Source organism: Rhinolophus sinicus, chromosome 14, assembly GCF_057876585.1.
Source record: "Rhinolophus sinicus isolate RSI-liver-muscle chromosome 14, RSI-T2T, whole genome shotgun sequence".
Classification (NCBI taxonomy): Eukaryota; Metazoa; Chordata; class Mammalia; order Chiroptera; family Rhinolophidae; genus Rhinolophus; species Rhinolophus sinicus.
In genome coordinates, this window is record NC_142514.1 from 159,423,055 (window position 1) to 159,450,001 (window position 26,947).

Here is a 26,947-nt window from a genome sequence, read left to right on the forward strand (position 1 = left end):
ACCTGTTGGCCTTTGTATGTCATCTTTGGAAAGTTTTTTGCCCATTTAAAAAATCAGATTATTTATTTGTTTGTTTGTTTGTTATTGAGTTATATGAGTCTCTTATGTATTTTGGATCTAACTCCTTATCAGTTACATGATTTGCAGATATTATTTCCCATTCTGTAGGTTGCCTTTTTATTTTGTTCATTGTTTCTTTTGCTGTATAGAAGCTTTTTAGTTTAATCCACCTTTTAATCTTCATAATCATAGTCATCTTTCAATAAGCAGCAGGACTACAGTCTCACAATCCTGACCCAGGAAATATCATTAAGGATTAATTTCCTTCCAAATTAAAACATGCCTCTGAAGAGCTGCCCAGTGGAATAAAGTTGCATTCTTTGACAGTCCGTAGCCCCACCCAGCTGATCGTTTGTGTACAGAAATGTGAATGTGAACTTTCAATACCAAGTTACTAAAAGCATCTCCCTGCAGTCTTGCCTATGTCTTCACTTAGCACGTTTTGCTTTTCACTGCAGCCTGTCTGAGATGGAGTTAGTGCTGCTATCATTTAAAGGCAGCAAGATATCATCAAGAAAAACAACTCTAAAATGTATCCATCTTACTGAAGTCAATTGCCTAGGAAAGGCGTGAAGGCAGAAAACTTTGAGAATCAGCTCTGCATGTTTTATTTGTTTTGGATTTCCAAGTGAAAATAATTACTGGAAAGCCTGGGATTATTACTGATGCTAATATAGTGATTTTCCTCCCTCCTGTCATTTTTAAAACTTCAGTTGTGTGAACTTTGATTTCCATAGCTCTAAATGAATTTTGCAATGTCAACTGTGAAGGTTGAACTAGAATATCTTTCTCCTGAAGGCTTCAGATATGAGCAAGCTTCCAACTCAGATTTTACTTTAACCTCTTTGACCGAACTCTCTGGTGAGTCTAGCCAGTTGGAACTTCCACACTCCAGTTCTTTTCCCGCTGGTAAGCCAAACTTTACATTGATATTTTTTAATATCTTAACTTATATCTGTACTTCTTTAATGACAGATATGGAAAAAGTAAATCTCGATGTCACTTACTTTGTGGTGGTATAGCTGCTGCCAATTTTTGTTTCTTGAGTTATTTTTCCCCAAAATATGTAAATAGATTATTGCAGAAAGAACAGGATTTTGCCAGTAGAGTGAAACGTCAGAAAACAAACTCAGAAAACTCAAAAGAATGTTAATAGTGAAGCTGATTTTGTTTTTCTGGATGCTCAAGCCTATCAAGACTTAGTTTTGTTTGGGATAACTGGTGAAATCAGGGGGTTTTATCCATAAACTGCAGAAAAAAAGTCCTGCCATCTTTCGTTTATCTACTTTACTTATGTTTCATTTAACATAATCATATGAAAGATAATATATGCTTTACCTTCTCACTAAGAACAAGAGAATATTCCTTTTGGTTATGTTATTTTATGAGCTGACTTAGATTCTATATGAGTTGACAGTTATGATAGATTTCAATGTGAAGAATTTCTATTTTGATGCCTATGAGTGTTACTAATCCAGAATTGCAGTTTCCATTCCACAATTGCTCTGCAGTTTTGAGTAAATAATGGTATGCACTAACAGTGTGCAGTAATAAAATAATTCTGAAGGTTTTGTTTATAATGAATAGCTATAAGATGGCAAAAATCAATTAACTGGGCTTTGTAGAAGAATTTTGTGTAATCAATAGTATGTTAAATGTTGTTCTAAAGGAAAATTCTGTTATGATTTAGTTGTTTACCTTTCCTCAAAAAAAAAAAAAAAAGGCAGCATAATGTGAATGTGAAAGTTGCGCGAAGCCTTTAGAGCTCTAGGTGTTACTGGGCATTAATCTTTGTCCAATAAAAAGTACTTCTAGAAAAAAATGAATTACATTTAGCAACCAGAGAATTTTTCTGAGAGAATTTGTCACACTTGTTTATTTGTAGATGTTTGAAAATAAGTTTCATGTGACTCCCATCCAGTTACTGATTGGATTCTTTTGTATTATATGACTTTTTTTTTCCACAGTATAGTCAGTTCTATAATCAGGAGCTATAACATCCTTTTGTAAATTTTCATTCAACTGTAAGAAAAGAGATCTCCATGCTATTATTACTATTTTTTGAACCTACGAGTTCATAAAGTGGAAACAACTCAGTTCTTTACAAATGAACATAGCTTGCTATAGTAAGTTTGGACAGGAAAACAAGGTTTAAAAATGAAGTCTTCGCCAGCTTAATCATGATTTAAATACCCATGTTCCTTTCACCACTTTTTGCCTTCTAGTCATCGCTGGTTCAGCCCATCTATTTCAGTAGATTCAACTGTTGTCTTTATGCAATTGACTTACACATCTATAGCTCAGGTAGAAACTCTTCCTCAGAGCCTGGAAGACACTTCCCCCTCAATATCCTGGCAGTGCTTCCAATTCAACACAAATAAGCTAACTCCATATAACTGCCTCCTTCTTCTTACATTCTTATTTTTGTCAAGAACCCCTAAGTCATCTCTAACATTCTTTAGCATTTATTGCAGTATAAAGTTTGTATTTATTTGCATGCACATTAGTTTAATATTTCTTCCCTACCTCTTTGTTCACCACTCGAGCACCAGTACTCAATAGAGTGCATGGCAATAAAAGGTCTGTATGTCTTGACTCCTGGATGGCCTGGCTGAGGGACTGAAAGATCAGCCCTCTTTGTATCCCCCCGTGCATGCACCTGTCTGGACCTCAAACTGCTCTTACCTCCAGGTTTTCCATAACAAGCCTCTTGTCTGTAGACATCCACAAAGTCCTTAGTAAGCACAAATCTGACCCACCCCCGCCTTTGTTTGCAATTTCTGTAATGATATGTGACCTGGGTTATAAGCCTGATGCTCTGATCGAAATCTGTTTTTTCAAAAACTTTTCCAACCTCATGTAACCTACACATATCCTACAAGAATGATTGATATCCCCAATCACAATTCATATTACTTCAAAATAATTTTCAATATGTTCCCCTGCCTCTATTTATTAAAATCTCACCAAGATAAAGTATTGTCTTATTCCCAAATGCATATGGTTAACTTTCTAACTTCTACAAAATTTTTGTCCTGTATATTAAAATCCTTGCATTCTAATTTTTGTTATAAATACATATGTCCATGGCTCCTCTTCTATTAAGTTACATTTCTTGAACAATTGCCACTTCACAATTGTTTGTGTCTGTGCATAATACACATGCAATAAATATGGTTAAATAAATGACCAAATAATACCATGTAGTTGATATTTTAATGAATATTTTGTTATAGGGGTATTTCTTTAAATCAAGTTATACATGTATTTTATCTGCCAAAATATTATGTTGGAATTAGTACATAATTTATTACTTCATGGTACCACTGTACAGGAGAGTATCATTATGGAATTTGTCTTTGATTTGAAACTTTTGTGGAGGATTAAGCATTTTAAGATCAGTTTTGTATGAGAAATCTTTTTTGCCCCATTTTCAATATAGTCAAGTTGTATTAATTCATTTAGAATGCATTAATTGAATATTTATGATTGAAAGTTGGTTTATGATTGAAAAGCCTGGGGTCTATATGAAAATGAAAATCAGTTGATAGTAGAAGTAGGGAAAGAGGTCTGTCCTTTCCGTCTCAGTAGTACGGCAGTATGTTGTTAACGTGCTTGTGCACGTATTCCCAGCTTAGGAAAATAATACAGGACATATGAATATTAGTCCACAGAAAGTTTAGCAGGTCTGTCTAGGAAGAAATATGTTCATTGTTAGCAAAAACAGAATTTACACCTTTCATTTGTATAATATCCTGAAGATAACTCATACCTACAGAATCTCAATAGTTCTTGTAAGATGTCTGTGAGGTAGAGTGCATGTATCTTAGGTTTTATTCAGTAGAAGGAGAATCAAAAGACCAGAGAACTAATGTAATCACCCCAAAGTCATACACACATAGTGTGTGTGTGTGTGTGTGTGTGTGTGTGTCTGTGAGGTAGTGGCAGAGATGGGAGAAATAAAAGAGCTCTTATCTATTTTTTGTCTATAAATTTAGTGTTCTTTTTTTTTTCTTCAACACTACTTGGAAATTAATATTTAAAACACTTACATGGGGAAAAATGCTTCTTTGTCTTCCAAAAATGGATTTTATCAATAATCGATAATGAATCTATGAATATCCTGCCTGGATTCTGGAATATGCTTTAAATGTCTTTGAAGGATATGAATATTCCATCATCATGATCGTCATGGTCATCATCATTACCATTCTGATATTAATTATAAGCACATATATATCATTGCCTATGTATCAGGCAGTATTCTAAATGTATGTGTATATATATAATGTGTGGGGGATTGAAATATATATATATATATATATATATATATATATATATATATATATATATATATATATATATTTCAGATAGTCAACTATTTCAAATATGTATATCCCCCACATTCAGTCCTATGAAGAGTTAGTGAACATATTTCCATACCAAAGTGCAAGCCAGTCAACTACTATTTCCTAGTCATTCAGAAATTTGAAGTGAAACATTAGGCCCTTCCCCACTGTGAGATCAGTAGTGCACATGTTTGACACATGTGTAACACAGTGTCTTATGGCCAAATGAACAATAACAAGCAAATCATTTGTACATAAATATAAAGAGTTGTTAACACTGATTCATACACATTTATAAACTACACATCTTCAGTTTCCTGTAAAAATCTATTATGCATCCATCATTCATGAAAACTACTTTGGATCTAATTATGTCTTTCATTTTCATAATTTTTTTGGTGATTGGCTCTACTTGAAGCGTAGAGGCCCACGAATTAGGAAGCTCATCATTTGTGTGTGTTAAATTAGTATAATACAGCAGAAAGAAGATAGGACTAGTCTGTCTGAAGTTGTCCTGGGTGCAATTTTAAAAGATGTCCTGTCCCCTTGTCTGCCGTGTTTACCTCTATGGATGTCAAATTTTTAGTTAGAATGATTTACTACTGTGCCTTTGCATCTGTCTTTTGTATACTTAATGCTTCTGCTACTTCTTGCCAGCTCCTTAGAGACACCTACGTATCATTTTTATTTTTCATTGTTTTTCTAGTCCTAAATTAACCCATTGCTGCATGATATAGCATGACATTCCTTTACAATTTAAATACCTCAATACAATTAGATAGTAGCCTCTTTACAAAAAGTCTTATTTATTTTTTTAAATTGTTTTGTCAGTTATCCCAATTATATGAAACCAAGCCAGTACCAATAAATATCAAATTAGACCAGTGGACTACATATTTAAACAATATTGATATAATTCCCATAAGTACTTCACAGTGGTGGTAAATATACAGTGCTAATTCCAAAGAATTCAAATCATTTGGTCGTTCATCTATTTTTCCTTCTAAAGCAGGCATGTCCCACTGGTAATCATGTAACTTCAAGTTATAATACCATAAATGAAGATAGGAAGTTGGGTCTCATAATTCCTTCTTCATTGCATTTCACACTAAAATAAATATTTTCCCTCAAAGATTTCTTAGTATCATGTCAGATGAAAATAAATCTGTTCTTCTGAAGTAGAACTGATTATACTTCAACTGAAAATAAATGATACCAGATGAAAATAAATCTATTCTTCTGAAGTACAACTGATTCATAAGACAATTGACTGTTGTAATTTTCTAAGAATAACAGATTTCAATGTCTCATATGGCCCCAAACAAATGCCAAATTTTCAAAGACAAAAAAAAGTGTTACACTATCCAATAGTAGCCCAGAGAGTAAACATAAACACTTTATGAAAATATTATAAATCCCCATTAAACCACATGATCTCTCTCTCTTTCTCTCTCTCTCTCTCTCTCTCTCTCTCTCTCTCTCTCTCTCTCTCTCTCTCTCTCACACACACACACACACACACACACACACACAGTCAGACACTCACACACCAGTCATTGCATTTTTAAGAGAATTTGATGATATTTGTCTTTCTGGATATGTCCTATAACCCAAGAACTGATGGACCACTCTGACAAAATTATAGTTGTGCAAGGTCAGTCTAAAAAAACAACCTTTATCTCATCAGAGGTGTTTTAGGGATTTATGAGGTGGGCTTTATAATGATTATCTCTTTGTCTCAGGAAAATTAAGAGCATGATTTCTAAGATTATGCAAGGAAATCCAAAGAATAGACTCTGTGTCCTCTGACCTTGGGATAAAGGGTGAACATCTAGCTAATTGCAGCCCAGAGGACCATCTCTGATCAAAAGTAAAAGAAAGGCCACTGTGCAAAATGATTTTGGTTCAGTTAGAAGGAATATGAGGTCTTCACTTCTTAAAATGCTGAGAACTACGACCTGTTGTCACATGACTGATGATAGTTATGATGCTACCGTCATGAACTATTTGCATTTATTAGGTGTCTACTCTATGACCATCTCTCTGCCAGCTTCTGTGAGAAATTTGAAGTGTTTGGAAGGTCCAATGCTTGCTCCAAATGTACTCTCTAAATCTAGTTATGAAAATAAAATCCATAAAAGTAATTGAAAAAAGTCACTGTCTCATCTTGCCTGTCTCATTCAGGGCAGGAACATATCAGCTGGGAGAATAGTGCTTTAGCAAGGTAGTTCCCCAAACCAAAGTATAGCCCATGAAGCATTTTCGTTAGTATCATCAGAATACTTGTAATTAACTAAGATTCTAGGATCTCATCCCAGCCCCTTTATATGTAAATGCTGTGGATATAATCCAGAAATCCAGATTTTAGGAGTTCTTCATGTTATTTCCAAATGTACTAAAGTTTGCAAACTGATGTTTTTGTCAATAGTCATGATAGGCTCCCTGCAGTGATCATTACATTGTGACATTTTTCCAAATAACTTCTGATCATAGTAATCTACGATCAATGATAACCCTTTGTCAACAGTCTTTTTGTATAGTGGTTATTAATCCATTTATATACTTGACACAATGTTTTCCTATTTTTCTTATATCTACATATTTTCATATATCTACATCTGCAGATGACTTCAAACCCTTCTTAAAAATCCTCCTTCTCTTTTTTTTTAAGTATAAAATATCTCTTTTTTTTTCTGTATTGCAAGCCCAGAGTTCCATTTCTATGGATTGATATCAATGTAAAATGTTTATTTTCTGCATTTAATCATGCATTTAAGTGTTTTAGCAGTTAGATATTTGGTGTAACTTTCAATTTAATTTTATCAAATAGAAAATAAATTCCCATAGGACAAGAGATATGTTGTACTTCTGTTCCCTAAAGAGGGATCAGTAGAGAGATCTATGAACAGAAGGAGCTGAATTGCTTTTTCCTAATATGACTTTACAAAGATAGAATGATTGATAGAAACCTTCACTTCCTGGGTGGAAATTTTTTAGTATAACTCTCGTCTCTTAATGACTCTGCCTAGGGGCCCTCAATTCATTCTGTCTCAAGAAGAGCAATCTAGGTTCATATAATATGCATATGTTGGCTGCCTTGATAAAATGAAAAGTTAATGCTAATGTAAAATGAAATAATCCCAACAACTGTTAAATGCCTGCTGAAAGTATTCTACTAGAAATTGAGTACATAGATTCAAAATCATGAATTAAAAAGTGGCCTTTCTGAAACATCCAGGGAGTTCTAATGGAAGTATTGATAAGTGGCCATTGCATTACTGTATAATACCTGGCGGAGTTCACTAAATTGTATAGAAATAGAGATAGATACAGATATACAGATATCTCTTCTCAAAGGTTTCCTGGTACCATGTCTTCCTTCCTGATACCAGATGAAAAAATGTTTACTCTGATTGTTGCAATAGGCCTTGGTAAATTGGCTTACCCAACACTTTATACAAAAGATCTAGGCTTGTGGTGAATGTTTATAATGAGATTCTTAGGTTGGCATGATGAAATACAGCCACTGTCTTTATTCATAAAGCGCTTTTGGGAAGCAATTGACTGAGAGCTCTCTCTAAAGTAGTGGATAGGTTCTCATCTAAAGTATAGAATAATTTATGCCTCTGGTAATGTATAGCCAGTTATGGAAAATGTACTATAAGTATTATTATCTTTAAAGCATAATAGATTCAAGATTCTTTTGTGTTAATCAATTTCACTTTAATTCTATTTTTTAAATGGGATATAAAGTAATAGGGCACAGGTACACATTATGAAATTAGTCAAACCCAGAATATATGAAGTATGTCCATGTGAAAAAATAGAAACAAAATTGAAAAGCAGTATTTTAGTTATACAAGCAGGAGGATAGAATTCAATGGGTAGGCTGAAAAAGAGACGTAGAATACATATTTAAAAGATATATCTCCCCATTTTCTATTTCCAGTGTCCTGCCTACTTACATTACTCACTTTGGCTTCTCAACTCAAATATTGCAAGGCCATTCATATGAGTTGCTTTAAAGACAGCAGATAGTGAATCTGAAAAACAAAAAGTGTTCTACAAATACACGTATCACTGTGAGTTTCCTCAATTAATTCTTGAAACCATGTGACTTTTAGGTCAAACTCGCTTCAAAGTGATTTATGATTAATTCCAAAAAGACAAAGATCTGGGAGTATCGGTCTAAACATCTTTGGTAATATAAGGATCCTTTTCTCATCATTTGTTGATTTATTTTCCATTAACATTGAAAAAACTATCTTTCTTCTTTATCTTCCCTGCAGGTAAATAACTTCAGAATTCTTATCTGATCCCACAGTAGATAAGCACAATTCAGTGTTTCATAGTTCTTCCTTTCCACTGAAAATTTGTTCCCAGTCAGTCCCATTTCCAAAGCCACAGTGGAGACAAGTCTCAAAGCAACAGTATTTAAAGAAGTGGTTGATTCTGTAGCAGAGCCAAGAAAGTGGGCTTCAGAAATCTTTTGACTTCTATATACAAATGCTACACATTTTGTAATTTCTGATGGACACACGAATAACCACAGAGAGCTTGGTCATTTTTTTCATTTTGTTTTGTCTTGAAAATCAAGCAAAATTTTCTTAACAGTTTACCTCACGTCCTCATTATATGGACTCTTTACAAAGTGAAATTTTAAAAAGTAGAGGTTTATTAGCTCCATAAAACACATATACAGACACTTTTAATTTGAATTGAGAGTGACCATTTATCACAGAAAAAATAATGAGGAGAATTAGTAGAAATTCCAGTGTATAAATTGTTTATTATCTATAGGTCATATATATATATATATATATATATATATATATATATATATATATATATTTCACATTATATATGTATATATAGTGAAATATATATAAATATATATAATGTGAAAACTATTAAAATGTAAGCCACCATACAAGGATACAAATTAATTAAAAGGAGACTAAAATATGGTGTCTGCTCTTAGTATTATAAAAGAGATTCATTACCTCAATACTTGCTAAGTATACAATGTACTTTGATATACTATATTAATGTGTGTGTGTGTGTGTGTGTGTGTGTGTGTGTGTGTGTGTTGCCTGGGATGGTAACAGCCTATTCTCCCTGACATCCCAGACATCACAGGCATCCCTTGCCTCATTCTCATTCTTAAGTGTCCAGCAGTTGTTAGGGTCATCCTTTCAGTCGTAGGCCTGTGCTCTCATCTTACCCTGAACTTGTTCGGTATTAGAATCTTCAGTAGTCGATGGTTAAGAAGGAGAAAACAAATAAAAACAAAAGGAGAGCCTGCGTGGAGGAGTTTGCAATATCGTGACTGTTAATGTGTCCATGTCAGTTTAATGTTAGTCATTAGATTTCCTGAAAAGTTAAGGTAGAGATGAGTTTCTTCTAGGGCTTACATTCTATGCTTCTGTGTCATAACATCTCTTTGCAGTAGTCCTTCCCTATTATTTATTTCTAATGTACACCCTTCCAGGTCATGACTTGGCCATCATTTTAATCCTCATCCACACTAGACACCTTATCCCACACAAATATCACATTCTGTTCTGCATCCACTGCTCCCATGCTATCTCATTCAAACCTACCTGTTGGATCATCTGTGCTTCCTGCACAACTCCAGCCTCTGCATTGCTGAAAACCCTCATCAGAATACAGGAGCCATCACAAATGATTGAGAATGAACACCTCCTTTCACCTCCCGGATCCAGTGAGGCAAGAGGTGGAAGCAGTGTTCTTCTCTCTCCTAACGTAAGTTGCAAAGGTTAGAGAATGGCAAGGGATTTAGAATGGTTCTGGAAATTCAAATTAGAAATTTAACATTATACCTTAGTCACATGATGAATTAATTAAATTTTTCCAAGCTATCCTAGAAAACTAATACTCTGTATTATATTGTTTCTTAGGGGAAGGGTTTTCCATCATCTGTACAGTGGACTTCAGAATTTAAATCTGACAGTATACACAGCTGTTTATAAGTTGAGACTGATCACTCACGGGAAAATATGAGGTGACCATCCATTATAGGTATACCAAAGGCAAAATCAATGATAAAGAATATGTGTGCTGGACTTTCAGAAGACTAATCAATATGTCCCAAAGAGAATTCAAAAGGAAAGGCATTTTAAAGAGGGGCAGAATTTTTAATAGAAAGGAGAAAGTCATTACTGAGGAATGGAGTGATGTAGATTGAGTATGGAATATGGAATCATAAAGTATCTATTTGTGTGCCTACGTATGCATTTGTTTGCTAGTTTATTTTTTTCTACCCCTGAATGCATACCTCTTGCTTCCAGTATGAATACTCTGTATTTCTCTTTGGGAATTAACCTCTTTTCTACATCTACTGTGTTTCCCCAAGAATAAGACAAAACTGGAAAATAAGCCCTACCATGATTTTTCAGGATGACATCCCCTGAACATAAGCCCTAATGTGTCTTTTGGAGCAAAAATTAATATAAGACCCAGCCTTAGTTTCGGGGAAATATGGTAGAAGATACAGTTTGTGGCCATAAGAGTACAACTAAATTATAGATCAACCTGGAAACCACTTGAAGTCTACCTGAACAGAAGTTTTGTAACTAAGGATATAAACAAAAAGCCACATTGAGACTGGGGGGGGTGGGGTGGAAATGCAGAACGGGGTCCCTACATTTGTATGTCATGGTTGAGCATTGGGAGGGATATCTTGGCCGGCTGTGGAGGGCCCCCTGGAGGAGCAAGGTACTTTAGCCCCACCTGGGACTCCCCAACCCTGAGTACCAATACCAGGAAGGGGCACCTCCACAACATCTGGCTGTGAAAAACAGTATAGATTCTGACTGCCAGAGCAGGGAGAAAGACTGCAGGGGGCCCAGACATCCTCTTGAGGAACTCATGCACAGACTTGCTCCCAGGCACTCACCCTGGGCAGCAGAAGGGCAGTGATTCAGAAGGCATCAGAGACATATGAGGAGAGACTGAGTTCTGTGGCTTCAGGCAAGGACTGAAGAGACAGTCACCATTTCCCTGTGTAGAACTCCCTTCCTGTGCAGCCATTAGACAGATGCCATCTTTCTCATGTTGATCCCTCCCCAACACACACACACACACACACACACACACACACACACACACACACACAGCCAAACTGAATCTGCATTGACTTGGTGAACTACAATCACTCTACCAACTTGCTCCACCCTGGTGACTCCCAGGGACCTCACCCCACACAACCTGCTTAATGTCTAAGGCACTTTCTCAGTAAGTAGTCAGCCCCACACACATTGCACTCTTTCTTGGACAACTCCTGGGGTCCATGGGCCTCAGGTGGACAGTGGCTTGCCTCGGTGTACCCTGAGACTTTTGCTGAGTATCTCCAGGCTCAGGCTCAGCACTGGCATCAAACCAGAATATACATTAACCTGCTGAACACTTGTCCCACACTGGTGACTCCCTGAGGCCCTGCCTCAACCAACTCGAGTAGCACAGGAGGCTGTATCAGTGATTGAGTCTTACGGGAGCTGTCAGGAAGCAGCAGGCCTCGGGGTGTTTTGAGCTTTTTGTGGAGCTGTCCCAGGCCCGGTACTAGTTTCAGCCATCCTCAGTTTTTAGTGTGACCACTTCCATGTGCCTCCAAATCCAGCATAAGCAGCCATCAACCATGAATTAATTCGTAGCTCCTACCACATAGTCCCCAGCTGGTCACAGGCAATGGTTGACCTGGCCTGCACTGGAGCCCCTCCCAAGAAGCCCCAGAACCAACATACCTGGAGGTCAGCTTCAGACCACAGCAGAAGACCACCCAATTAGTCCCACAGCAGAAGACCACCCAACAAGCTGCACACACAAAGGGCAGTCTCAATAGACACCAGAGCCCACTAGGGAAAATCTTACTCCATGAAGTAAGCCCCCCACACAGCAGCCCATAAGCTGTGGATGTGGCCAAACCCTACAACCAGTCAGCCTGAGGGTCAATCCCACCCACTGAAGTGCCAACCATAATCAAGGCTTAACTATAACAGGAGAGCACACACAGCCTACACAAGGGACACTCCTGGAACACCCCTCTCAAGTGACAAGGGAGCGGGGTGTCACTGTTTCCCACAGGGCACCAGCTACATAAGACCACCCAGCCAAGACTGGGTGATGTAGCAGATCCACCTAATACAAACAAACACAGAGAGGCAGCCAAAATGAGGAAACAAAGAAATGTGTCCCAAATGAAAGAACAAGAAAAATGCCAGAAAAAAGAACTAAACAAAATGGATGCAAGCAGCCTATCAGATAGAGAGTTCAAAATAGTTATTATAAGGATGCTCAAGGAACTTAATGAGAACTTCAACAAAGAGATAGCAAGCATAAAAAGTACATAGAAACCATAAAAAAGAACCAGTCAGAAGTGAAGTTTACAATAACATATGTAGAATGCACTGGAAGGAATCACCAGCAGACTAGATGAAGCAGATAATCAAATCAGTGATTTACAAGACAAAGTAGTAGAAAACACCCAATCAGAACAGGAAAAAGAAAAAAATAATTAAAAAAAAATGAGAATAATTTAAGAGAGCTCTGGGATAACATCAAGTGTAACAACATTTTCATCATGGGGGTAGCAGAAGGAGAGAGAGAAAGCAAGGGATTGAGAACATATTTGAAGAAGTAATGACCGAAAGCTTTCCTAACCTGGGGAAGGAAATACACATATAAGCCCCAGAAATGCAGAGTTGCAAACAAGATGAACCCAACAGGCCTAAACCAAGACACATTATAATTAAAATGGCAAAGGTTAAAGACAAAGAGAAAATCCAAAAAGCAGCAAGAGAAAGGCAACTAGTTACATACAAGGGAACTCCCATAAGATTTGTAAGCTGATTTCTCAACAGAAACTTTATAGGGAAGAGGGGATTGGCATGTAATATTCAAAGTGATGAAAATGAGGACCTACAACCACTCTACCCAGTAAGGCTATCATTTAAAATTGAAGGAGAGATAAAGAGCTTCCCAGACAAGAAAAAGCTAAAGTGGTTGATCACCACCAAACCCATATTACAAGAAATGTTATAAAGGGGCTTTTTTAAGAAGAAAAAGGGGGGGGGGGGGAAACAGAACATAAAAATGAATAATAAAATGGCAAAAACTATGTATCAATAATCACTTTAAATGTAAATGGCTTAAATCAAAACACTTAGGGTAGCTGAATTACTTATATATGGAATCTAAAGAGCAAAATAAACAAAACAGAAACAAACTCACAGATACAGAGAACATTTTGATTGTTGCCAGATGAGAGGAGGGTTGGGACGGTTGGTGAAAAAGTTGAAAGGATTAAGAAGTACAAACTGGTGGTTACAAAATAGTTATGAGGATGTAAAGCATAGGAAATATAGTCAGTAATATGGTAATAACTATAAATAGTGCCAGGTGAATACTAGACTAGTGAAGGGGATCGCTTAGATTATATAAATGTCTAACCACTATGTTGTACACCTGAAATTAATATAAAATAATATTCAATGTCAACTGCAATTGAAAAATTAGAAAGGAGGGGAAAAAGCAAAGGGAAATAAGAAGTTCAAATTTCCAGGTATAAAACAAATAAATCATGGGGATGTAATGTACAGAATAGGGAATATAGTCAATACTATTGTGATAGCGTGGTACTATGTCAGATGGTTGTTGGATTTATCATGGTGATCACTTCTTTAGACATATAAATTTGAATAACTATGATGTATACCTGAAACTAATATTATATGTTAACTATATTTTAATAAAAATCTTTTTAAAATGATATAGTTTGTACCCCTAATTTAAGCTGTGGCTGAAGTCAGCCTTCCTTCCAAGTATTTTAATTATTGGGCCAATAGATTCTGTATTGGTTATTGCTCATTTGATTTGATTTTTCTATCGCTTGCAACAGGAAAAGTTCTCAATGGCAGTTGTGCTGATAAATTTCCAGGTTTTATAGAATAGTGACAAGAAAAGACCTGCTTGAACAGAGTGGACTATCCATGCTGTGGGTTAGTAAAAGTTAAGTATGGATGGAAAAGTAGGCCTCAAATGCCAAATTAATAGCATTAGCAAGTATAGTTGATAAGGACCTTACTATTTGTTGGAGACACATTTTAGCTTTCCTCCTTTTTTTTCTAGTCAAGGCCTGGAAACATCAGACTGGGCCCACAGCCAAACAATCATTCTTAACTCATGGAAGTCTGACAAACTCTGGCCTTAACCTCTGCTCTCAAAATTCCTGACTATATTCTTTTGCAGCTAAAATAGATGAAAACTAAGCCTCATATAGAACTTTTATATCCCTAAGACAGCACTGAGATTTTGTCTTCCTCCCACTAAAGAGAGATTTTTATTTAATTTGTAGGAGGAAGAGGAAGTGGCTAATCTTAGGCTGTTTACAGAAAAACTCCTCTAGAGGCCTAACTTGTCTGATTCAGTTCTATTTCAGGGTGGAAGCTATGAGGGTCTTTCATGTTCCTGTTTTTTCTTATTTCATGCAGGGATGGGACCAAGGCAAAAATTTATACTTTTATAGCTACTAAGAGATGTCATATTTAACCATCTGGTTAGGAATTGGGCCAAAGATTCTTCCACACTCTGGGAAGCTACAGTATATGATAATAATGACTTCCTATGTGTCTATATTTTCAGGTTACCATGGTGGCAAATGTCAATGGATTTTAACTTCCTTACATGAGGAAACTGATTTGATTTCAATAGATGGCACTAAAATCAGATTTAGCACTAAATATCTAACACCTATTTGGACCGCTGTGGTATATAGCAATTGCAGCTGTTAGCCAAGTTTCTTTTAAGAAACCTCCTTTGCCACATTCTAATCATGGTGTTCGTAGATAAAACCACATACTCTGTGAATTTGTCTGACTGATTTATGACCATAGAGTATCTTATTGACTTAGAAGGAAGATTAAGCTTGTCTGATCACAGTGGACTTCAGGACTTTAGTTAGGAATTCTAGGCTTACCTTCTGGGCTTGGGGAAAGGATATGGGGCTGAAATGGAGACTAGAAACAATCATGAGGACAAAGCCTGGTGTTTTAGAGTCTAATGATGGAAAAAACCCAGAGGTAGCAGAGCCAAGAGATAGATAGTAATGTAATGTATTAGTACAAATCAGGCTCTAACTGAAGTTAGTTGAACCCAGAGCTCAGTTAAAGTCCATTATGTTTCCTTAAACCAGTTCATATCAGGATTTATGTAGCTATTCGTAATTTGGTACACTAGGAAATATGTTCTCCCTCTGCTGTCTCCCTTGGAAAACTCCTTTTTTTTTTCTCACAATTTTTCTCAAGTATTACTTCCTCTGCAAAGCTTTTTTTAGACAGTTTGGTAGTTAGTCAGTATATCATAATCTTTATCATATAACACAATGACATGTGTAGTTATCTGTATTTGTGTATTGTAAATTACTATTTGTGTCTATGAGTTTTTGTGTTTGTTTTCCTTATTCATTTGTTGCTTTCAGTTTTATACCCCACATATGAGTGAAGTCATAGGGTTCTCGACTTTTTCTGTCTGACTTATTTCACTACGCATGATAATCTCAAGATCCATCCATGTTGTCGCAAATGGCACTATTTCATCTTTTTTTGTGGCCAAATAATATCCCGTTGTATATATGAGGTATGACAATTAAGTTTGTGAATTTGTTACAACAATATTGCTAACCTTTCTTTCTATCCAAGGGATTATTCATTGTAAATTTGTACCAACTAGACAAGCAGTTAACCAAGTTTACTATTTGGAAGTGCTGAAATGGCTGCATGAAAAAGTTAGACAACCTGAACTTTTCATCAACATTTCATGACTCTTACATCACAACAATGTACCAGCTCACCTGGCACTGTCTGTGAGGGAGTTTTTAGCCAGTAAACAAATAACTGTATTGGAACACCCTCCCTACTCACCTGATCTGGCCCTCAACAACTTCTTTCTTTACCTGAAGATAAAGGAAATATTGAAGTGAAGACATTTTGCTGACATTCAGGACATCAAGAGTTATAGGACGACAGCTGTGATGGTCATTCCAAAATTGCTTTGAAGGGTAGACTAGGCACTGGCATCGATTCATAGCTACCTAAGGAAAGTACTTTGAAGGTGACCATAGTGATATTCAGCAATGAGGTATGTAGCACTTTTTCTAGGATGAGCTCTGAAACTTAATTGTCTGACCTTGTATGTACCACATCTTCTTTATCCAGGCACCTATCAAAGGACACTTTGGTTGTTTCCACGTCTTGGCCACCGTGAATAATGCTACAATGAACATAGGGTACATATATCTTTAAATACAATGTTTTTAGATTTGTTAGGTAAATACCCAGAAAAGGGATTGCTGGGTCATATGGTAATTTTATTCTTAATTTTTTGAGGAACCGTCTTACTGTTTTTCCTAGTGGCTATACCAATTTACACTCCCATCAGCAGTGAATGAGGGTTCCTTTTTCTCCACAACCTCTCTAGAACTTTTTATTGTCTTGTTGATAATAACTGTTCTAATTGGTGTTAAGCGATCTCTCATTGTGGATTTGATTTTTCTAGTAGCTAGTGAAGTTGAGCATTTTTTCATAAATCTGTTGGCCATTTGTATGTCTTCTTGGGAGAGGTGTCTGTCCATGTCCACTGCCTATTTTTAAATGGATTGTTTGTCTTATTGAGTTGTATGAGTTCTTTATATATTTTGGATATTTACCCCTTATTGGAAGAGTTGTTTGCAAATAACTTCTCCCATTCGGTTGTTTGCGTCTTTGTTTTGTTGGTTTCTTTTGCTGTGCAGAAGCTTTTTAGTTTGATATAGTCACATTCATTTATTTAACTTTTACTTCCCTTGCCTTTGAGATCAAATTCATAAAAATCTTCTCTGAACCCAAGGTCTGTAAGTTTAGTACTTTGCTTTCTCCTATGTAATTTATTGATTTATTGTTATAGGTTTTAGGTTTAGGTTTTTGACCCATTTTTAGTTAATTTTGTTGTATAGTGGCAGATAGCCTCATTCTTTTGCACATAGCTTTCCAATTTCCCAGCACCATTTATTGAATAGACTTTTTCCCCCCACTGTATGTTTTAGGCTACTTTGTTGAAAATTATCTGCTCATATATCTGCGTTCTCAATGCTGTTCCATCGGTTTGTGTGTCTTTCTTTCTGCCAATGCAGTGTGTTTTCATTGTTGCCTTGTGGTATAAATTGACATCAGGGAGTGTGATATCTCCAGCATTGTTCTTTTTCTTTAGGATTGCTTTAGCTATTTGGGGTCTTTTGTGATTCCATACAAATCTGATGATTTTTTTGTTCTATTTGTTCAAAAAATATGATGGGATTACATTAAATCTGTATATTGCTTTAGGTAATATGGCCATTTTACCTACGTTGAACTTCCAATCGATGAACATGGAATATCTTTCCATTTCTTTGTATCTTCTTCAATGTCTCTTAATAATGTTTTATAGTTTCAAGTGTATGGGTCCTTCAGTTTTTTTGTTAAGTTTATTCATAGGTATTTTATTCTTTTTATTACAATTCTAACAAAAGGGAAGTTGTTGTTTTTTTGTTTTTTGTTTTTTCATTTCTTTTTCTGACATTTCATTGTTAGTATATAGGAACACAATGGAGTTTTGTACATTGCTTTTTATATCCTGCAATTTTACTGCATTTGTTTATTGTTTCTAATAGTTTTTGGTGGAGTCTTTAGGGTTTTCTATATAAAGAATCATGTCATCTGCAAAAAGAGACAATGTAACCTCTTCATTTCCAATTTGGATTTCTTTCTTTTTTTTTTTTTTTCTTGCCTGATAAGTATAGCTAGGAATTCCAATACTAGTTGAATAGCAGTGGTGAGAGGGGGCATCCCTGTCTCGTTCCTGATCTTAGAGGAAAAGCTTTCAGTTTTTCATCATTAAATACAATATTAGCTGAGGGTTTGTTACATATGGATTTTATTATATATTAGGGTTTATTATTTATTTATATATTTATATATTAGGGTATATATATTTATTATATATTAGGGTTTGTTTTATATGGATTTTATTATGTTGAGTTACTTTCCTTCTATGACCATTTTATTAAATGTTTTAATCATAAATAGATGTGTATCTTCTCAAATGCTTTTCCTGCATCTATTAATAGGATCATATAATTTTTATTGTGTTTATGTGGTGTATCACATTGATCAGTTTGCCTGCATTGTACCCTCCTTGTGCCCCTGGAATGAACCCCATTTGTTGGTTATATATAATCTTTTTCATGTATGTTGTATCACATTTGCTAGTATTTTGTTTAGGATTTCTGAGATATTAGTCTGTAGTTTTCTTTTCTTGTGCTATTCTTACCAGGTTTTGGTATCAGGATAATGTTGGCCTCATCAAATAAGTTAGGAAGTATTGCCTCTTCTTTAATATTTTGGAAGAGTTTGAGGAGGACAGGTGTTAAATCATCTCTGAATGTTTGGAAGAATTCACTAGTGAAGCCATCTGGTCCTGGACTTTTGCTTTTGGCTTGGTTTTGGATGATTGTTGCAATTTTCTTACTGTTGATCAGTCTATTTAGATTTTCCAGTACTTCATGATTAGTCTAGGATGGTTATATATTTCTATGAACTTGTCCATTCTTACAGGTTATTAAATTTGGTGGCATAAAGTCCTTCATAGTATTTTTTATAATCCTTTGTATTTCTGTGGCATCCATCGTAATGTCTCATCTTTCATTTTTTCTTTGGTTATTTGTGTCTTTTATTTTTTTCCTTAGTGAGTCCAGCCAGGGATTTGTCAATTTTATGAATCTTTTCAAAAAACCAGCTTTTTATTGCTAATTTTTCCTATTGTCTTTTTGTTCCCTTTTTCTTTTAATTTTGCTCTATTTTTTTATTATTTCCTTCCTTCTGCTGACTTCAGGTTTTATTTGTTCTTATTTCCCCCTAGTTCTTGTGGTTACCAGAGGTTAAGGGGTGGAGGGATAGTAGAAGAAGGTAAATGGGGCAAATATATGGTGATGGAAGGAGAATTGACTCTGGATGGTAAGCACACAATGTGATATGTAGCTAGCTAGATAGATGGTGTATTACAGAAGTACATGTTTGATACCTATGTAATTTTACTAACCAATGTCACCCCAATAAATTTAATAAAGATTTATAAAAAATAAATTGCTGTCATTCATGTTATAGTGTTTATTTAGCTCCTGTTCTGTGCCACATTATGTCAAGCTTTGGGGATTTGGTGCTGAGCATGACAAGCATGGTTTGTGCTTTCTGTGAATTACTCAACTGACAGATTGTTGATCATTAAAGATGCAGTGTGTTTTAGCCACAGGAAGAATTAGGGAAGCTCTGGAAGATGGCTTAAAAACAAATAGTTACATATGTCATATATTTTGGGAGTTACAAAAAGGGGAAAAGCACAGTGCTAAGTATGATGATTTCTAGAGCCTAGGATTGGCCTCTTCATAATATTTTGTTTTGTTTTAAATCATTTAGGGCTATTCAATTCTTATATACAATAGAAACATGAACAAATTTACAAATTAATGCATCATTCGAAACATTTATTTTTGAACGTTTCTTGACTAACACCACTCTACAAAGATAGTAAATCTTTATTGAATATCTATCTTTGCCTTAATTTATGTCTTAATTTTTGTGAGTTGATGCTTGGCATTCATAAGCTGTGTATCTCATATCTTCAAAGATTTCCCAAATGAAAACTGCAAAAATATTTACCAAAGCAGATAAATTCTCCTTGAATAATTCCAAAGTCAGATATATAACACCATGTGTTCCCACAGCCCATGTTTGCTATCTTTTCAATTTTCACTCACATTTTATTGTCTATGTTGTAAAAATATTACGTTGACTAGAAAACTCATTGAAAAGTTTAAAAAATGTTTTCTCTTATTTCCTTGTATACCATATTGTAAATTATGTTCAAGTGATAGATCAACAGTGAGTTTGACAATTCACTTTTGAGAGTGTCTAAAACTATCATGCCCAGGCTAGGCAACCAAGAATTTATTATATCTATTGGCTTTATTTTTTTTCTTGTAACCCATTGTCTTCAGTCAGACTTTCACTCTGCCTTATGCCAGAGCCAATTTTCCCCCAAAATTTGCATATATGACTTTTCAAGAGTCATTATTTAAGTAACAAATGAAAAGATAAGAAGAGATAAAGGTTATGAGGCTGAAGCTGGCTTTGAACAAAAGCTAAGTAACTTACATCATTCAATTTTATAAATCAATACATCACAAGTGAATCATTGTTGATTGTCAGTATTGTGAAGAATATGGAAACTATGAATCCCAAGTTCATGAATGCCATGATTGTGGAGTAGTAATTTTTTGTTGTTGTTGTTCAATGAGACTGTAAGTAACATGAGGTAATGCTTTGCACATTCAAACTATGTAAATAAAACATTGAATATATCTGGGTCTCAGTTTTTCACCTATAGAATAGGTTCATGAGGCTATATATTTATTACCATCTCTCAGAGCCTGTCAAGTATTAACGTACAGCTTATCAAATGAAAGGTTGACCAGAGTAAAACCCTCTTCAAATTGTACTAATGATTTTAGACAGAGCACTCTCATTTATGGTTATAGTCTATTGACACCTTTGTATTCATTTATGAAAAGATAATTTAGAGTTTGGGATCCAACTGATGTTGGAACAGAATGAAGCAAACTGACCCCCTTTGAGATTGGATTTGAGATATTAGCTTCCTATTAACCTTAATCTACTCATACGACTGGTTAGGTCTAGGGTAGAACAGACAGCAACCAAAATTTCTTAGGAGCATCGTATCCAGAATTTCTAACTGCCCTTAACAAAGTCTTTTAAGTTATGTATTTCCAGAATGCCATTAATTAATTTGTTGTTTAAAAAGGCACCTTTTAGAATCTTACTTGTGGATCTTGATCAATGAAAATATATTGCGCACAGTTTAGTGGGAAGACATCCCCTAAAATCTATTAAAAGATATCATGATCAGTGCTCTAGTAAATTTACGAGAAATGTGTAGTGGAAACAGTGGTGAGGGTCAAAGTTCAGACAGAGGGCTATAGGAAGGAAACTGCAGAGAAAGTACACAATGGAGAAGACATTTGAACAGACTCCTTATGAGTAGACTTTTTCTCTAAATTTAGTCTGATGGGGGAAGGTAGTCTAGGTAAAGGGAATTCATGGTAAACCACAGAAAGGCATGAGTAAACAACCTATAGTTGAGAAATGAAAATCAGTCTTTAAAGCCATGCCCAAAACCACCAGAGGTATTCAATCATCCCTCTGAAGTTCTAGAATGTTTTCCATATACTTGGTAGAAAAGTTTTGTATGAATCTCTTAAGCTAACTCCCTTCATCAGACTGTGTTCTTCATGTCAGGGACCATTTCTGATTTAGCTAGCTAAACATACAGCCCTTGTCAGCTGTTCAATAGAGAGTTGCTAAATGAATGGTAGTATAGCTCGACTGTGGGTTGTATGACACAGATTGGAAGATTAGAAGGTTAAGTTGGGCCAGTTTGTAATAGGATTTAAATGTTGAAACAGCAATTTAACCTTCATTCTTTCTGTGAAGACAAGCCACCAAGGGGTGTTTTAAGCAGGTTAGTGACGTGATCTGAGCTGGGCTATTGATCGATAGTTCCAAAAGAACAGACATTTTCTTTGGTCTCCACATGAAAGCTAATTGTCTTAGTAAAATAATCACAACTTAGAAATAATCACAACATAGATGGCATCACTATTAGCTAAAGATATAAAGCATGTTTAGCGAAATTAGAGCCACACTGTTGCAACAGTTTGATTTCTCTTCATATCTCATCCTCTACTCAATCTCCTCTGTTACTTCTCCTTCTCAACATATTTTAAAACAAACTTTTTAGAACAGCTTTAGGTTTACAGAAAAATTCAGAAAGCGGTCCAGAGAGTTTCCATAAACACTGCACCTATTTTTCCCTATTACTAACATCTTGCATCAGCATGGTGCAGTTGTACAATTAATAAACCAACACTGATATATTTTTATTAAATCCATACCTGATTCAGATTTCCTTAATTTTTACCTGTAGTCCTTTTATTATTTTATAATCTCATCCAGTATACCACATTACTTTTATTTATTATGTTTTCTTAGGCCTCTCTTGGTTGTGACAGTATTATAGACTCGCTTTGTTTTTGATGACAGTTTTTTGAGTTCTGGTCAGGTATTTTGTCCAAAGTCCCTTAATTTGTATTTGCTTTATACTTATCTCACGTTTAGACTGGGATTATGTGTTTTGGGGAGAAAGACCACAGAGGTGAACCTCTATTTCCATCATATCATATTAAAGGTTTATGCTATCAACATAACTTATCGCTGTTGAAATTACCCTTTGTTACCTGGCTGAAGTAGTTTGTTAGGTTTCTCCATTATAATTTTTTTCCTCCCTCCTATACTAGACTCTTTAGAAGGTATTCATAATGTACAGTCCACACTTATGAGTAGGGAGTTATCTTCTACCTACTTGAGGGAATAATATCTAGATAAATTATTTAGAATTCTTCTGCATGGGAGATTTGTCTGTTTCCCCCAATATGCTTAAATATTAATCATTCACTATGGGCACATTCATACTCATTTTATACTTTGGATTTTAGTACAATGCTACTTTATTTTGTTGCTCAAATTTTGCAGCTTTGGTAATTTAGAACTGTTTCAGTTGTGTCCTGTGTAGCTTAGATGTACCACTATTATTGTGAGGTTGAGTTTTTTTTCTTATTATATATTCCTTACTTTTTGACAATATAAGATATTCCAGGCTCCTCTTGTACATTTCCTTTCCCAGACCTACAGCTAGCCAGTGAACTATTTCTCTAAAACCTGGTTTATATTATTAAAGAATGGTATTAGAAACCAAGATCTGGGCATTCGCTATGCTTATTAGTACTGCAATATTATTACTCTTAATCTCTCTCAGGTGTATATACATATAAATATTACTTTGTATATCTATATTAAGCTAAGCATGAGTTCATACTGATGTGTCTGACTTTAATCCATCACCACATGGATCGTTATATCCTCCTCCCTTGTTCTTCTAGACCATTCTCTGCTCAACAATGAGAAACTTGGCTCCCACCGTCTCCCACCCAATTATTTATTTAGTTTTCAATTCGGGTATACATGTGTAGTGTTATGAGAATGGTTAACAGTGTTATAAGAATTGTTAATCCATACCCTCATCAGAGATGACTTTACCAACTAAAATCCTGTACTTATGTACAGCCTCTTGCCTTTGGTCTGACAGATTCCATTCATTTCCGAACTTACTTAGAACAGCAATGTTTTCCCCACACTCCCTTCACTTAGGTTGTTTCGTATATTTGTGGTACATGTAGATGGTTTGGGCACATTCTACCATCTATCCTGAAATACCCTAATGACCTAAGACAATTTTTGTTAAGTTTGCATATATTGGGATTTTCTCCTTGTGTCACAAAGTTTTAAAGGTTTAAACAAATGTGTGGTATCATGTATCCCTCACTGCAGTATGATACATAAGTTTCATTGCCTTAAATGTCAATATGCTCCACTCATTAACCTCCCCTCATCCCAACACACGGCAAACACTGATCTTTTTTATACCACTTATTTGGTTTTCTCGTTTAGAAAATGTCATGTAATATTGAACCATGCTCTATGCAACCTTTTCAGATTGGCTCCTTTCATTGATCACTATACATTTAAGGTTTATCCATGTCTTTTTGTGGCTCGATAGCTTATAGTATTTTATTGCTGAATAACATTCCATTGTGTAGATGTACCACAGTCTGTTTAGCCATTCACTAATTGAAGTACATCTTGAATGCTTCCAGTTGGGGGTGATTTGAACAAAGCTACTATAATTTTCATGTGCAGGTCTTTGTGTAGATATAAGTTTTCAATCAGTTTGGTAAGAGCATGGTTGTTGGATTGTATGGTAAGATTATGTTCAGCTTTGAAATAAATAGCAATCTTCCAAACTGGCTGTATCATTCTGCATTGCTATCAGCAATTATATTACAAAAGTAACAAATAAATAAAATTATTTTACAAAAGTAACAAATAAATAACTAGCTCAAAAATGTTATCGACTTTAATAGGTGTATAGTGGTATTTAACTGTTGCTTTAATTTTCAACTTTCTAATGATAAGATGTTGGACATCTTTCATGTGTTTATTTACTACCTGGTAAGGTGTCTGTTCGCATCTTTTGCCCAGTTTTTAATTTGCTGTGAGTTTTCTTATTTTGGACATTTTAAGGACTATTTTTTATTGTGTTATAAATCCCTTCTCAGAGAATTGTTTTGTAAATCTTTTCTTCCAACCTGAAATTTATATTTTCTTTCTCTTAACATTCTCTTTCTCAGAGCAAGAGTTTTAATATTAATAAAGCCAAATTTATCAGCTTTTTCTTTCAGGGATGGCACTTTTGGTGTTATATCTAAAAATTTCTCACCAAACCTATGATCATATAAATATTCTCCTATATTATCTACTAGAAGGTTAATAACTTTGGATTTTACACTGAGTTCTGTAATCCATTTTAATTTTTTGTGAAAGATACACTATCTGTGTTCAGGTTATAGACAGGCAATGAAAACTTTGGAGTGATGCTTAAATAGAGGAGAGGGGATTTAAAATCCCTCTCTCAGCCTGAATTTCTAGAAGTCTGAATGTCTGTGTGTCTTGCCAATAGATTGAGGTAAAAATGGCTGCTGCCTTGTGATGTGCTTTCAGATGGGAGATAGGTGGACCTCAAAGTCAACAGTAGGGAGCCATGGTGAGAGATGGTAAAGTCTAGACTCAGACATCCTGATTAGAATGCCAAGTTCTTCTTTTACCAGCTAGTTGACCTTGGACAAGTTTTACTTAGCTTCTTGTGTCTCAGTTTCCCCACCTGTGTGAGAATCATCGTAGTACCTATTCAGAGGGATGATGTAAAATAGGATTAGTTAATATTTATTAACTAAGTAGAACAAAACCTGGGACATAGTACATACTATAAAAGTATTTGAGATGTAAATGCAAAATTAAACTCAAATCATCTCTAGATATTTGTTACTGTGCTTTGCAAACATTTTAACTTTTTAAAAAATCCTTAGTCATGAATAGGATGTTTGTTAGGGTGTGTGTGTGTGTGTGTGTGTGTGTGTGTGTGTGTGTGTGTGTGTTCCTGTCTGAATGACTGGAGTTGGGAGAGGAAGAGTGTCTGGTGTTCATACATGGACCAAAATGTTAAGTGGGGAAGGCCATCTCCATGGTGATCAGAGTGATACTTATGGACATTGAATTGTGAGCAGAAAAATATGGGAAAAGCCATGGCTATACGCACTCGTACGCTTCAGCTATCCTGTGCTATAAGGACCTCCTTCTTTCAACAACTTGACCATTTCTGAAATGTATTTATTTGCTCATTTATTATCATTAAGTGAGGTAGCGTGTTTTTGTGTGTGTGTGTGTGTGTGTGTGTGTGTGTGTGTGTGTGTGTGTGTTTATGATGCCTATGAACAGAAATGTAGTTTGTTGAGGAAGAGTGGCCTGGCATTTTAAGCCAAACACATCTGGCGAGGCCCGGCTATTGCAGACAAGTCTGAGAACTGATCACAGAAAGGAGAATGAGCAAAGGACTGACTGTAGCTGTGCCCAGTCATATGAATAAGATGACCTTTTCCTGGAGCCATTTAGAACCCTAGGCAGATTGAGTTTTTCTCTACTTTCTGTTTTACATGTACAATTTATGGAATTTTTCTCCTCTATATTTTCCCATGTTGTTTCCTGCTTGTGTTTCACCAACATTTTAAATTGATTTTTTATACTCACTCTCCCAGGACTCTTCTCCATTTCTCGCTCCTTCCCTAGGTATCATCTATGTTCAGTCGCACCTCCTGACCCATTATGTCCCCATGGGCTGCTTCGTATCAGTGTTCAGCTTACTGCAAAATTTGCGTTCGTCCAACAGCTGTACTGATAGGAATTGCCCCAGAGACTGACATTGATAATCAGAATTGTTTTATAAAGTAAATACATGTGAAATGCTCTTAAGAGAACTAGGAGTAAGTAAAGTTCCAGGCTAGTAAAAAAGATAATTTTCTTTTCAAAAGGAAAAAAAATATGTAAACCCCGAATCCTAGAACATGGCAAGCCTGTGTGTGTGTGTGTGTGTGTGTGTGTGTGCGTGTGTGTGTAAAACTGAAAAGAAGGAGGGCAGGGAGCTGGTGTCCTGCAAAATGACAGTTGCAGTCATAATTTGAAAACTTGCTTCTAAATTGTCACATTACATTTCAACTTGTATGTATGTTTGACATCTGCTAGAACAGTGTTTCTCAATCTTGGCACTGTTGATTCTTTTAGCCAGAAATTTCTTTGTTGTAGGATATTTATTAGAATCCCTGGCCTCACGACATCAGATGCCAGTCGAAACCCCAACCAGTTGTGACAAACAAAGGTGTCTTGAGGCATTACCAGGTGTCCCATAGGGACAAAATTTTCCCCATTGAA

The 26,947-nt window shown here is 35.5% G+C and overlaps 1 protein-coding gene across 2 annotated transcripts in view; it reads left to right on the forward strand.

The window, feature by feature from the left end:
* Nucleotides 1-752: 752 nt before the first annotated feature.
* The window catches only part of ANO3 (anoctamin 3), a 337,137-nt gene continuing 310,942 nt past the window's right edge, over nt 753-26,947 (forward strand). The window contains exon 1 of one of the 2 annotated variants that reach the window (XM_074336148.2): nt 753-969. In XM_074336148.2, coding sequence (XP_074192249.1) covers nt 804-969 — 166 coding nt within the window. In that variant the 5' untranslated portion in view covers nt 753-803. The remainder of the gene's footprint in view (nt 970-26,947) is intronic. The other variant, XM_074336149.2, reaches the window with a different exon arrangement.